The 14,255-nt window shown below is 44.6% G+C and overlaps 1 protein-coding gene across 1 annotated transcript; it reads right to left on the bottom strand.

The window, feature by feature from the left end:
- Positions 1–689: 689 nt before the first annotated feature.
- Positions 690–12,995, bottom strand: DCAKD (dephospho-CoA kinase domain containing). Its single transcript, XM_081884451.1, has 5 exons — positions 12,859–12,995; positions 10,156–10,273; positions 7,695–7,898; positions 5,359–5,446; positions 690–1,899 (listed from the first exon to the last, which is right to left on the bottom strand). The coding sequence occupies exons 2-5, from the start codon at positions 10,265–10,267 to the stop codon at positions 1,614–1,616; spliced, it is 690 nt and encodes a 229-aa protein (XP_081740577.1). The 5' UTR covers positions 10,268–10,273; positions 12,859–12,995; the 3' UTR covers positions 690–1,613.
- Positions 12,996–14,255: the final 1,260 nt, after the last annotated feature.

Here is a 14,255-nt window from a genome sequence, read left to right as displayed (position 1 = left end):
CGATTTCCCCATGCAATGCATATCGGCGCTAATATGTTATGTGCAGGGACTGCAGCAAGGCTCCTTGGACTCAGTACACAGTATAAAGGCTCCCTAAATGCAGAAGTTTGAAAACCACGTATTTGGAATGTGTTAGTCATCTCACCTGACCAATCACTGCATTTTCGCAGGAGAGGGCATCCTATCAGGAGGGCCATTCCATATGCCATAAGCAGACCATTAGAGCTCCTTCCATTTGTATGTATGTGTACTGTATGTATCTATCTAAATGTGTGTGTTTTTATATATGCAATTGTTTTAACTGCTTTGTATGTATATACATAGGGACGCGGGCGGTGCTGTGGGTTAAACCACAGAGCCTAGGACTTGCCGATCAGAAGGTCAGTGGTTCGAATCCCTGCAGTGGGGTGAGCTCCCGTTGCTTGGTCCCTGCTCCTGCCAGTTCGAAAGCACGTCAAAGTGCAAGTAGATAAATAGGTACCACTCTGGTGGGAAGGTAAACGGCGTTTCTGTGCGCTGCTCTGGTTCGCCAGAAGCGGCTTAGTCATGCTGGCCACATGACCCAGAAGCTGTATGCCGGCTCCCTTGGCCAATAAAGTGAGATGAGCGCAGCAACCCCAGAGTCGGCCACGACTGGACCTAATGGTCAGGGGTCCCTTTACCTATGTATGTATGTATGTATGTGTGTGTGTTTTATATAGGTTTTAATTGCATTGCAGATTGCTTCCGGATGCTTTAACATGACACGATTCATAAATAACAAGATCCATAAATAACAATCATCATCATGATCTGTCTGAATATAAGCCAGGCGCTGAGGGGCGGAAAAAACCCTACAAGCTCCAGTTCATAATTACAAATACTATATTGTAAGACTGTAGTACATAACGCTTGAGCTGTATGAGTCATACAGATAAATTGATGTTAAATGAAATGCAGTAACCAAACAGCCTCCAGAGGTGAAGAAAAAAAAAAGGAACAGCCTCTCCAACTTCCCAGGATACAGTATTTTCACACCTCCGAGAAGTGACTTTTCCTTGTTGGTTCCCCACAGAGAGCATTTTGGCTGAGTGCCCCACAAGCAATATTCAATATTTACCACATTCCTGAAGACCCATTGAAAAGGAAGCTCTCAAGGATGCAGTCAATGGCATATCAGAGGGAGGGAGGGGCAAGAGGTGCACAGTACCCCCCTTTTTTTTTAAAAAAAGCAACTTTGTTGTGGGCTTACCCTCATGTCAAATTTAATAGGATGCGTTTTTACACTGCAGTAGTAGCCAGCAAGTTTCGTCCCCACCCACAGCCCCTTGGCCCAGCAGACCAAAATTCCTACCAGCTTTAGTTAACAACACCCACAACCCCTCAGGTGCGACTAAAATCTTTTGCAAGGGAGCCGCGTACAAAGATAGCCGAAAGCCGCTTTGGAATGAATGATGCCTCTTTTCACTTCCAGAGGCGTTCAGAAAGACAACAGGCTTGCTGCCTGGCTTTTGAGGTCTTTTGAGTCGTTCGGGCTGCAAAACGTAGGGAAAGGTTCTGGGTTTCTATTGCCCTTCCCAACACGGAAGGGTTCGGTCCCCCTTTCCTCCCCCGTCATTACCACCAAGGGCAAGTTAAGACATGAGCTGCCGCAGTAGGAAATACAGCAAGCCGCTAACCCCAGCTGCTGCTGTGAGGGCCAGGAGCCGCACCAGGAGGAAGTCCATGGAGTCCTCCAACGAGGAGTGCAGCTTCAAGACCTGCTTCCTCGTGGTCTCGACGTCTCTCGAGTTGTCGATGACGTGGCCGGCCAGCTTGACCTTTTGGTCCAGGGGCAGCTGGGCGGCAATGCGCGCTTCGGCCTCCGCCTGGGTCAACCCGTTCCGGCGCATCAGGCGGGACAACTGGCTCTGTGGGTCACTTGGAAAAGGAAGGGAAGAGGAACTGAGCTCAGAGAGAAAGTCAGAAAGGTGTGTGTGTTTGTGTGTGTGTACACCGCCCTCCCATCTATCTAGTCAATTCCGGCTGCTCTTACACACTCCAGCACAGCTAAGACATGGAGAAGCAGGGAGAGACTATGGCCACATACACACCATATGTATGGGATGCGGGTGGTCTAAACCAGTGAGACTCTTGGGATTGCCGATCGGAAGGTCGGCGCTTCGAATCCCCTGCAACGGGGTGAGCTCCCGTCGCTCTGTTCCAGCTCCTGCCAACCTAGCAGTTCGAAAGCACACCAGTGCAAGTAGATAAATAAGTACCACTGTGGCGGGAAGCTAAATGGCGTTTTCGTGCGCTCTGGTTTCTGTCACGGTGTTCCGTTGCGCCAGAAGCGGCTTAGTCCTGCTGGCCACATGACCCAGAAAGCTGTCTGTGGACAAACGCCGGCTCCCTTGGCCTGAAACCATCCAGGGGTCCTTTACCTTCTTCTATACCTATACCTATATCTATATCTACCTTATCTTTATGCCCTCCTCTTGGTTTCCAACGGTCATCTAGCAGGAAAAATGATATGCTGGAAACAGACTGGTCCAGCTAGCAATTGTTAGCAGTCCAGGGGTCCTTTACCATATATATCTATATATGGTATCGTAAGACTTTTAACATATATATATATATATATATATATATATATATATATATATATATGTGTGTGTGTGTGTGTGTTTAAAGTCTTACGATACCATATATATATATATATATATATATATATATATATATATATATGCTTTCGTAGATTTTCACGGGTACAGGAATGCAGGTTTTGGTGTCCTCGGGTGTCTTCCCGTGTAAAAGTTGGGGTGTCTAGGCGACGTTTCGACGAGGTCTCACTCGCTCTGTTCCAGTAACAAGAAGCCGAAAGCACCAGCCTGAAGATGACGAGTGAGACCTCGTCGAAACGTCGCCTAGACACCCCAACTTTTACACGGGAAGACACCCGAGGACACCAAAACCTGCATATATATATATATATATATATATATATATATATATATATATATATATGTTTAAAGTCTTACGATACCATTTTAAACAGTCACGGCTCCCCCCCCCCAAAAAAAAATATATATATCTGGGAGCTGTACTTTGCTGAGAGGTCTGGAGGGTGGCAACATGAGAAAGGGCCTTTTCTGCAGTGGCTCCCCATTTGTGGAATACTTCGACTGGCGCCTTCATTATATAGCTTTAGGCGCCAGAAGAAAACGTTCCTCTTCAACCAGGCCTTTGGCCGATTAATATTCCACAGCCTTTTAAATGTGTCTGTTATTGTTTTGCTGCTTTGGTTTAATTATTTACTTGTGTTTTATCTTGTAGTTTATTCTGCGAACTGTCCTGAGATCTTTTGATGAATGGCAGCATATAGTTTTAATAAATCATTTTTTAAAAAACAACAACTGGATGCCTCACAGAACTACAATTCTCAAGAGTTCCCTGTGAAGAGGGGTTGACGGTTAAAACAGTCAGCAGTGTAGCTCTGTGAGAGGAACAAGTGCCACCCCTAACAACTCTCTGCACCCTTTAACAAACTACAGCTCCCACAATTCTTTGGGGGAAGCCACAACTCTTTCAAGCAGTGTCATAGTGCTTTAGGGTGTGAACGTGGCCTCCGAAGAGATCAGTGGGAAGGGTCATGGCCAAGCAGAGTGGGCTCAGTTATCAAGGCTGAGTTCTGAGGGGTGAAGGACAAGGACCTCAACCGGCAAATCTGCTGAGGAAAAAGTAAACACACACACACAAAAAAACCTGTCGGAGGATAGGTAAAGCTAAAGGGACCCCTGACCATTAGGTCCAGTCGTGACCGACTCTGGGGTTACAGCGCTCATCTCACTTTATTGGCCAAGGGAGCCGGCGTACAGCTTCCGGGTCATGTGGCCAGCATGACTAAGCCGCTTCTGGCGAACCAGAGCAGCGCACGGAAACACCGTTTGCCTTCCCGCCGGAGCGGTACCTATTTATCTCCTTGCACTTTGACATGCTTTCGAACTGCTAGGTTGGCAGGAGCAGGGACCAAACAACGGGAGCTCACCCTGTCGTGGGGATTCGAACCGCCGACCTTCTGATCGGCAAGCCCTGTGGTTTAACAGGAACAGCTAATTAATTCCCAATGAATTCCCTGAAGAGATGCTTTTACCTTCTCCATCTAACTTGAGGATGGGACACCTCAGGCTTGGGGGCAAAAAGCAGCCCTCAGGGGCCTCTCCCTCTGGAATTTGGGTCTCTTCCCAGCCACACACCCCTCTTCCCAGACCATCCCCATCACTGGTTCTGCTTTGCATGGTTCGTGATTGTTCCTGCATGGCAGGACCAGGTCCTTAAACTCTGATAACGTCCCTTGCTTGCCTGGTGTGTGTGTGTATATGTGTGTGCGTGCAGACATTAGCCTATTACACAAAGGTAAGAGTTACATTTGTTGCTCTGGTCACTTTTAGCTCTATCTTCGTCCATCAGAGGCTTGCGGCCTCGGCAACATTACCCAGTCAGGACTGTGGTCCCTACAAAATAAACTTTTTATTTAACTATTTTCACAGGTTTGCAGGAGCTCCAACCCTTTCCAAGGGTCAGTCCATTCGGAAGCACAACAATATTCTGTGTGGCCCTTTCAGTACTGCCCTAAAAAATGCGGCAGAAACAGAGTTTGGAATCTGCCAGGTGCATATTGCACCTGGCTATCAGCCACCTGCAACCAGGTAAAGATGCCTGGGCGCCAGGATGGTTCCTAATGTCTCCTGCCATATGGAGGTGTATGCCTGGAGAACCTTGGATCTTGCCTGTTTTCACACACTTGTAGAATTCTATTTGTTATGTTTTATCTGCACAGATTTTGAGTCTGCCCCCAAAATGGCAAGGAGGCATTTCATTTTAGCGACTGTAACCCTGGTTTTAAGGAGCCATTTGACACCTAGCTTATATTTCAAACAGCTTAGTTCTCAAATTTTTAGCTCCCAGATGCCACAAACCCAGAAGGGACTGTTCCGGTTTGCAAACTGTTTTTGGAAGCCAAACGTCTGACGGGGCTTCCTGCAGCCAATCAGAAGCCGCACTTTGGTTTCCAAACATTTTGGAAGTTGAATGGACTTCCAGAATGGATTCTGTTCAACTTCCAAAGTACGACTGTACGAACAACCAGTTATAATGGATTTGGTTCATCTGAATGGTCACGTGGAAATTCCATGTAAGCAGAGGTTGGACAGCCATCTGTCATGTATGATCTAGTTGAGATTCCTGCATTGCAGGGGGTTAGACTAGATGACCCTAGTCTAAATTCTATGATTCCTGACTCAGTTCAGGAGCCAATGAATTCCAATGAGCATCCTCTGTCAGACTGACTGGCGCTTTTGTATTGTGACATAACGACATCGTTCCCTGTGATACCCTTACCAGTACACGAGAACGGTGTGTTTCATGAACTTGATCAGCGTGTTGGTTTCAAAAAGGAGTGGGATATCAAGGATCACATACCGATGGCCTGCGGAAGGGAGGAGGGAGGTGAATTTTGTATCGCAAACGTTGTAGAAACTGCAAGCATTCATTCCACACACAAACACACACACAAATAACTGCACAAGGAGTTTTGTGTAAAGCGCTGCAAATTCAAGAGTGTGGGTGATTTCATCCCCTTGTCAGATTCTGGAGTAAAATTTGGGTGGCTCCCTGCCTGAAATTGAAAGTGGAATTTTCCAGTTGCAATCAGAACAAAGAGCGAGATTTCTTCAGAATAACTCTGAGTCAACAAAGCCAGAAGGCCTCATATGGACATAATATTGGATAAAGAATTAACGGAACAACTGACAGAAATTAAAACCTCACACAGGAGAAGAAAGGAGAACTTCACCTGCGAATTTACAAATTATTATATGTGTTAATGCGAACTGAAGTTAACTTTTGTAGCTGTGGTATAAGGGATTTTATCAAGAATGGATTGTATTTCGTTTGAGCAAGAGTCTGGAGGCAGAATTAAAGGGAGTCAGACCCTGAAGTACAGCAACTGGGAAGCCCCACAACATTTATAATTGGCTATGTAATTGATTTGTATTTGAATTAGTATCACTATTTGGTGTTTAAGGTAAAAGGTACCTTTATTTGAGAGGGACGAGGGTGGCACTGTGGGTTAAACCACAGAGCCTAGGACTTGCCAATCAGAAGGTCAGCGGTTCAAATCCCTGGGATGGGGTGAGCTCCTGTTGCACGGTCCCTGCTCCTGCCATCCTAGCAGTTTGAAAGCACGTCAAAGTGCAAGTAGATAAATAGGTACCACTCTGGCGGGAAGGTAAACGGCGTTTCTGTGTGCTGCTCTGGTTCGCGAGAAGCAGATGCTGGCCACATGACCCGGAATCTGTACGCCGGCTCCCTTGGCCAATAAAGCGAGATGAGCGCTGCAACCCCAGAGTCGGCCACGACTGGACCTAATGGTCAGTGGTCCCTTTACCTTTATTTGACGTTAATATAATATGGTGCATACAGTGGTACCTCGCAAGACGAATGCCTCTTAAGACGAAGAACTCGCAAGACGAAAGAGTTTTTCGTTTTTTGAGTTGCTTCGCAAGACGAATTTCCCTATGGGCTTGCTTCGCAAGACGAAAACGTCTTGCAAGTTTGTTTCCTTTCTCTTAAAACTGTTAATACCAGGGTGCATCCGTGCTTCGCAAGACGAAAAATTCGCAAGACGAAAAAACTTGCAGAACGAATTAATTTCGTCTTGCGAGGTACCACTGTATTGGATTTTTGTAATTGAAAATTAATAAAAATTATTTAGCAACAACAAAATTGGGCCAGGATCCATGTACCGAACAAGGCACTGTGATGTCGTTTTTCTGACCAGGGAACGCTCCCCTCCTCTGGCTTCATGTGGCAAACTCCTTTGGAAGCAAAGGGAAGTTCCAGCATTATAGTGTGCAGTTCAGAGGAGGAGTCGCTTTTATAATATTGCCACTAATTTGAATGACGGGAGTTGAATTACTCCAATTACCTTAATTTGCCGAAAAGTTTAGGTCTTCTGAAGAACAAAGCTTTGAAGATCACCAGTGAGGCTATTTTCCCAGTTCCCTAAACGCTTTCCCCTCTCATCTAAGGGGGTTATATTGGCCTTAGAAACTGGAAAACAGAGAGCTCTGGCTCTCCCTCCCACCCTGTCTGCTTTCAATGAGTTCCTCCTTGCGAGGAGACCCTTCTCTGCTACCCCGAGACCTCCAAAGCAGCCAGCGATATTATCAGGCCCTTGATTAGACAGATTTGTCAGCTGTATTTGTTACAGTTATCAGAGGAATGAAAGGGAATAGAGAAATCCCAGCTGTCAAACCATTCTTTTACCTTATCGAGTTCAAAAAGAGCTTTTATAAGAGCGCCCGGGAAAAGTGGGGGGGGGGGCTGGGGGTGCGTGCGAGCATTTCTGAAGGTGTGACATTATGCACAATACTTCCCAAAGACTCTTTTGTGTGTGCTCTTTAAAGGCAACGTTAAGGGAGCAAAAATGCAAAGGGCAAGGATAAAGAAGGAAGGATTCTCAGGATGTAAGCAGTGAATGGATGAGCGCAAACACGGCACAAAGGAAGCAGCTCAGAGGCCTTTTTACAGTCCGTCCCCTCTTGGCCGGCAAAGAAAAATAAAATAAAATGCAGGGCAAAGGGAGACGATGCAGCTTTTGTCAGCGTGTATCGATGCCCCGAGGATTCCGCAAAGTAAAATAAAAATAAAAACCAACCTCACCAGTAGCTTACCCAGCATAAAGTATTTCAAAATCTGTTTTACCATCTCCTTCTGTATCTCAGGGTGAGTGATGGAATTCAGCAGCCGACGCTTTTCGGGCTGAGAGAAAACTATGCTTCCCAGAGCTTCGCGGTTGATCTCGCCGCTCTCCAGGAGAATTTCGGGGCCAAAGGAATGCACGATGCGCTGGTATGCCAGGAAGTGTGGCTGGACCACTGAGGAAAGGGGTTAACATTAAGACTCCACCAGAGTTGCTTTCAATTTTTTGTCAGGGGTAGCACTGGGAAACTCGATCAGAGCCAAGGGGGACAGCAGAGACCAACCGCAAGTTGAGAAGTGTTGCTTGCGATAAGACAGTTTGTGTCAGTTCCTACATACACTCATTCATGAATCCAATCTGTACCAGTTGCCCATTAATTTGCAAATTTTGTTTTTGGAAAACCCGTAGGAACATTTGTATTTTAAATATGCTTTCTACCACAGAATGCATATTTAAATATGCACTGCGTCTCGATGTATGCGTTTCTATCCTAATATGTGCATTTATCTGAAGCTGAGGCTTCAATACTGTGGCCATCTCATGAGAAGAGAAGACTCCCTGGAAAAAAAACCCTGATGTTGGGAAAGATTGAGGGCACAAGGAGAAGGGGAAGACAGAGGACAAGATGGTTGGACAGTGTTCTCGAAGCTACCAGCATGAGTTTGACCAAACTGCAGGAGGCAGTGGAAGACAGGAGTGCCTGGCATGCTCTGGTCCATGGGGTCACGAAGAGTCGGACACGACTAAACAACAACACGTGCATTTATAACGCATACTGAGCCTTTTCATTTCTTGGGCCGAGAAATTTGGAGATGTGTGAAATCTGACAGATAACCACATTCTGAGCTGCACATTAGTCCAGCAATTGCAAATCAGCTGGCATCAGAATCCACAGCAGCCCTAGCTTCAACTGGCCCAAACTATTTGCAGAGGTCCTTCAACTAGCAAATAGACAGTTTCCAAGTGCTGTCGACGGAGGGATGAACACAGCTTCTCTTCCTCGCAAGCAGAAAGCCACATGAGCTCTCCCAAGCTTTCTGCATTTAGAGCTCCTGCCTCCAGCAGCGATCCACAGGCTAACAAACAAGCGCACAAGATCTGCTCTATCGGAACAGACCAGTAGATCAGCATTCTGTCTTTCCAGCAGCAGTGAGTCAAATAAGTTTAGAAGCTCACAGGCATATTACATTACAATTCCATGATTTAAAACTCCCAACGTAGTTTTATTTTGCTTTTCAAAAGGCAATTGATGGGGGGGGGGCGAGTTTTCATCGCACCTACAGGTACAGAGTTTCTGCAGAGATAGTTTTTCTAGGTCAACAGTGCCTCTCAGGGTGTGTGTGTGTGTGTGTGTTGGGATCAGAGCTGCAGCGCTTAAGCCAGACTTCCTCAAGCTTGGCCCTCCAGATGTTTTTGGTCTACCACTCCCATGATCCCTAACTAGCAGGACCAGTGGTCAGGGATGATGGGAATTGTAGTCTCAAAACATCTGGAGGGCCGAGGCTGAGGAAGCCTGGCTTAAGCCATGGGTAGGCAATCTAAGGCCCGGGGGCCAGATCCGGCCCACTCGCCTTCTAAATCCGGCCCGTGGATGGTCCAGGAATCAGTGTGTTTTTACATGAGTAGAAGGTTTCCTTTTATTTAAAATGCATCTCTGGGTTATTTGTGGTGCATAGGAATTCATTTTTTCCCTTCAAAATAAAGTCCAGCCCCCCACTAAGGTCTGAGGGACAGTGGACCGGCCCCCTGCTGAAAAAGTTTGCTGACCCCTGGCTTATGCTGTGGGTTAAACCACAGAGCCTAGGACTTGCCGATCAGAAGGTCGGAGGTTCGAATCCCCGCAATGGGGTGAGCTCCCGTTGCTTGGTCCTTGCTCCTGCCAACCTAGCAGTTCGAAAGCACGTCAAAGTGCAAGTAGATAAATAGGTACCGCTCCAGCAGGAAGGTAAACGGCATTTCTGTGCGCTGCTCTGGTTCGCCAGAAGCGGCTTAGTCATGCTGGCCACATGACCCGGAAGCTGTACGCCGGCTCCCTCAGCCAATAAAGCGAGATGAGCGCCACAACCCCAGAGTCGGCCACGACTGGACCTAGTGGTCAGGGGTCCCTTTACCTTTACCTTTTCCCCAGTGCTGCAGGCCTAATCCAAATTAACCATCTATTCTGCCTCAGCAGTTTCTTTTTGAGGAAGGAAACCAGTATGTGGGTAGGCCCCAAGACAACTGGAAGACTGTATGGCAAGCGGCATTGGCCTGGAATCTATTTAGTCTCATTTTTATCCCACAAATGGATCCAGGCCAAGAACCCAATAGTAGATCCAACAACAACTCCCTTGGGGATCCTGGAGGATCTATTGCCTCTGGCCAGCGGTCCACTGGCGAACAAAAGTGCATCTTCTGTTCACCCTCATACCAAGGAGAACAGGCTGGCTCACCTTGTCGGGCTATAACATCAGCATCAATGACAGCGCAGCCCAGTTCTCGCAGCATAGCAACCACCGTACTTTTCCCTGACGCAATGCCACCTGTCAGTCCTACCAGAAACATCTTGCCCTGGATGGAAAAGAAAAAAAATAACATTAAGCGACAAAATAAATGTAAAACTCAGCTTGTGGTCATTTGTAACTTGGTTCTGAAGAGCTTAATTTTTCCCCTCAACCCACCTCGCCACCTAACATCCTATCAGGGTGGATTTGATTTAAATCAAATCAGTAAGACTTGATTTAAATCATTTTTTAATAGAAAGACTCATTCTTGCTGGTATAATCTTAATATTTACAACCAGATTGAGGTTTCATTTTTGGAATAATACATTTTCAGAGTACTGTAGTTTTTACAGTTATATCAAAAATTAATGATTTGGTTATACTATTAGAAATACATAGACAGATAATTATGAAATTATTGTGAGGTTTAGTAAGTTAACTGTTTATATTTGGACAACTTTTCTGCTGTACTTTACTGGAAGGAGAAAAATAATCATTTCCTTAATAACAATTTAAGCAATCTCTTTAACTAAAACAATAACATTATAGCATATGTATCCATGTTTGTTAACTGATGTGGTTAAACTTTTTTAAAAAACAAAAACTTAGACTGAGTTTTATACACATGAAAAACTTAAAACAAATCCTTCTTTCCTGATTAAAAGCCTTTGGTCTACAATGTAACTTAAACAGAAAACTATCTTTAGAAAGATTTTTCCTCCAAAAGCATTTTATTTTAAAAATCTGATTTAAATTAAAAAATCCGATTTAATTTTTTTTAAAAACCCGATTTTTAAATTTTATTTTTAAAAAATCATTGATTTTTATCCATCTTATCTGGAATTTAGATGTTTAAAAAATCACAACAGGGAGAAAATAATCACTATATTTTTGAGTTGCTCCCTATCGTTACAAGAAAAATAAAAACACAAAAAACCAACAATACATTTAAATGCAATTCAACCAGCATATCCGTAGTTTTAAAACAGCAGCATGCATGACCAATAAAGCACACGTTTTAAATGTCATTTGAAAGAGGTAGAAGTTCAAAGCCTTTCAATACTGAGACAGCCAATGACAGATCCCTTGGGAGTGAGTTCCATAAGGAAGGGACCATCCCTTCTCCTCATGGCTGTCCAATTAAATGGATCTTAAAGGTGAGCCAGTGCCGGTCTTAATCCAGGAGAAGCTTCATATGGTGGACACAGGCAGTCCTTTATTTAATAACTTAACCCGGAACCATTTAGAGTTTCAAAGGTCAAAACCCAAGCTCTCTCAAGGCAAATATGAAAGATTAGGGGGATTGGTCAATGGGCATGGAGTTAAATCACCAGATTAACATTTTCTGGTTTCTTCCACATAATGTAAAAAACAACACCTCTGTAACAAGCAGAAATATTACCTAAGGATTAGCATAGAATCGTAGAGTTGGAAGGGACTGTGAGTGTCATCTAATTCAATCCCCTGCAATGCAAGAATCTTTTGCCATTTCTACAAAGGTGGCAAAATACCAATACTCTTCCATTAGGGTAGGATTGTGAATTTTGTTGCCAATTTTGTGGTGGTGGCGGCAGCAGCAGGAAATCTTATTTTATAAAATTTTATAATGAATTGATTTTAGAATGCTGTATTATTTTAACTGTTGTTAGCTCCTCTGAGCCCGGATTCAGCTGGGGAGGGCGGGATATAAATAGAATTTTATTACTATTATTTTGGGAGTGTGATGATGTTAATAATAAACATAGAGAAATCTATAGCGTCTTAAAATTTGAAACTGCCATGGGCTGAAAGAAGGTATATGACATGAAGTTTCAAAATATACCATTTCAGGGCAAAGCCAGAGACCCTGAGAAGTCACTGTGTTTTTAAACAGGGATTTAGGCGAACCCTTTCAAGGTTACCAGATTTTTTTCAATGAATCCGGGGACACTTTTCAATTTCAGCAGAAATGATAGGATTTTGTCAGGGGACTGATCTGTAAATCCGAGGACTGTCCCGGAAAACAGGAACGTCTGGTAACCTTACCTTAGGTCCTAACAAGAGCATGGCTCAGGCTGCCTGCAATATGTTACCGTGTCCTACCTCCAGTATCTCATATTTATCCCAGCTTATCATTACTAATCAGTACAGACTTTGTATTTGAAATCTGTGGCTCTTAAAAGAGAGAGAGACAGCAAAAACTGGCAATAAATCATTTAACTTTGGAAAGGCAGAGTTGGAGTTTTGCAAAAGGGAGATTCCTCCAGAGAAACCGGGAGAAAACAAATATAATTCACTGCTGTCTTCTGCCACAGATGTGGAGCCCCCTGCCACCTACACCTCCAAAATTTCTATTTAAAAGAGAGAGAAAGAGAGAGAGAGAGAGAGAGAGAGAGAGAGAGAGAGAGAGAGAGAGAGAGAAGTACTGAAGGATAGAACTGTCTGGCTACCCTGGAATCCCTTCCACTTAATCTCAGAGGCGCTGTGACTTGACTGCGGTGGCTCAACAGCGAACGCGGCGCGGGAACTCTGCACGTTCTCAGAAACCCTCGGTACGCCGCGCAGGAAATAAACCCGAACAAGCTTGTTCTCCCATGGGATATGCCTACCCTCCCAGCCCTCGGGTTCAGCGAAGGAAGGGTCCCGATCCTCGCGAAAACATCCCGCACTTACCAGTTCGGTTCCGCCACCAAATGCTGACTGAGACTTTTTCCCACCCTCTCGTCGGCTTCACCCGTGTCTAAGTTTTCCGACTTTCTATTGGCAGAGAGAAGTCACGCTGGGAAACCCAACCAATCGCTGCCACCGAGGCTGGGCTCTGCTTCCCCAAGCGCGAAGCCAGTGTCGCGATTTGAGGGAGAGAGAGGCGAGGAGCGCAAGGAATGGGCAAAGAATTCGAAAGGTTTCTAGGCGGTCAAAGCTAGTTTTAAAGCTGCTCCTCTTCGCCAGCGAGAAAGACTGAAGCTCCTTCACTGTATTCTTTTTCGACGCCTGCTAAAGGCATTCTTATTTAAACAAGCCTACCTTGAGATTTAGAAAGCCTGTATGAATTTTAACTTGTTTGAGTCTGTTCAATCACTCATTCATTCATACATTTTATTTATATGCCACTTTTCCACACACACAAACAAATCATGCTTACAACCAAGAAACAGGAATGCATTTCAAACAAAGACTACAAAAACCCCTATTCTATTGGGTTTCTAACTCTGTGTTTTTTAAATTACGGTACGAATTTTTAAAGCGATAATTATTATTTTTTTGTAAACCGCTCTGAGGCTTTCCCCTACAATCAAGCGGTATATAAATTTTATTAAATAAATAAACTAGTCGTATCGACTGGTTGCTTGAAAGTCTTTGGGACAAAATCCCAGCCGACAGAGGCAGCTGGGTGGCAGTTCTGTGGCAGAGTAGATTCTTTGAATGCACACTACCCTCCCTCCCTTGGTAAACTTAGGGTTGTTGCCAGTTCTTGAATTTAAAATTGTTGATGGGTCCAGAGAGAATTTAAGGCAGAGCTGTGTGGTTTCTGATAGGTCCTGAAATGTAAAAATCTGTATTTTCACCTAGTGTCTAACTTCAAAACAAAACACTATAGACTTGTGGGGGACATTATCCCTTCTTGCTTTGGGACAACTTACTTGAAAACAAACACAAAAACACCTAGTTCCCTCGCTGCCCCAAGTAGATTAGTTAGTGTAGTGGTGTCTTGAATGTTGATGGACTTTGGCTGGGGAAATCGGGTTTAAATATCTACTCAACAGGATGACCTTCACTCAGCCAAACTTCGCAGAAATTGTTGTGCTTTCCCTGGGGCATATACAGTATTCTGGTTGTTGCTCCCTGAGGGAGGGAGGTATAAACATAGAAATAAATAAAACCCAATACTGAATCCTTTGCAGCTCCTGTTAAAAGAGGATTTTAGGTGATTGGAGGCTCTGTGAGGCTCTGGAGCACTGCTGCCAGCCAAGGCAGAAATAGAATCACATATTCATAACTGATGTTTTATTTGATACCATTTGCTAAATCTGAAAGCAAAAAAATGGCTTCAGTAACACCCCCTCATATTT

This window comes from Podarcis melisellensis, assembly GCF_964234715.1.
Source record: "Podarcis melisellensis genome assembly, chromosome: 13".
Classification (NCBI taxonomy): Eukaryota; Metazoa; Chordata; class Lepidosauria; order Squamata; family Lacertidae; genus Podarcis; species Podarcis melisellensis.
Note: the sequence above shows the minus strand (reverse complement) of the source record. Positions and strands in the feature narration are given on the sequence as shown.

Bases quoted from the DNA above. Each gene is read 5' to 3' on its own strand.
- DCAKD (XM_081884451.1), bottom strand. From the start codon at position 10,267: ATGTTTCTGGTAGGACTGACAGGTGGCATTGCGTCAGGGAAAAGTACG. The intron at 7,899-10,155 runs GTGAGCCAGCCT...CCCTTTCCTCAG, and splicing joins TGATGTTATAGCCCGACAAG to TGGTCCAGCCACACTTCCTG. The intron at 5,447-7,694 runs GTAAGCTACTGG...TCCCTTCCGCAG, and splicing joins TTTGAAATACTTTATGCTGG to GCCATCGGTATGTGATCCTT.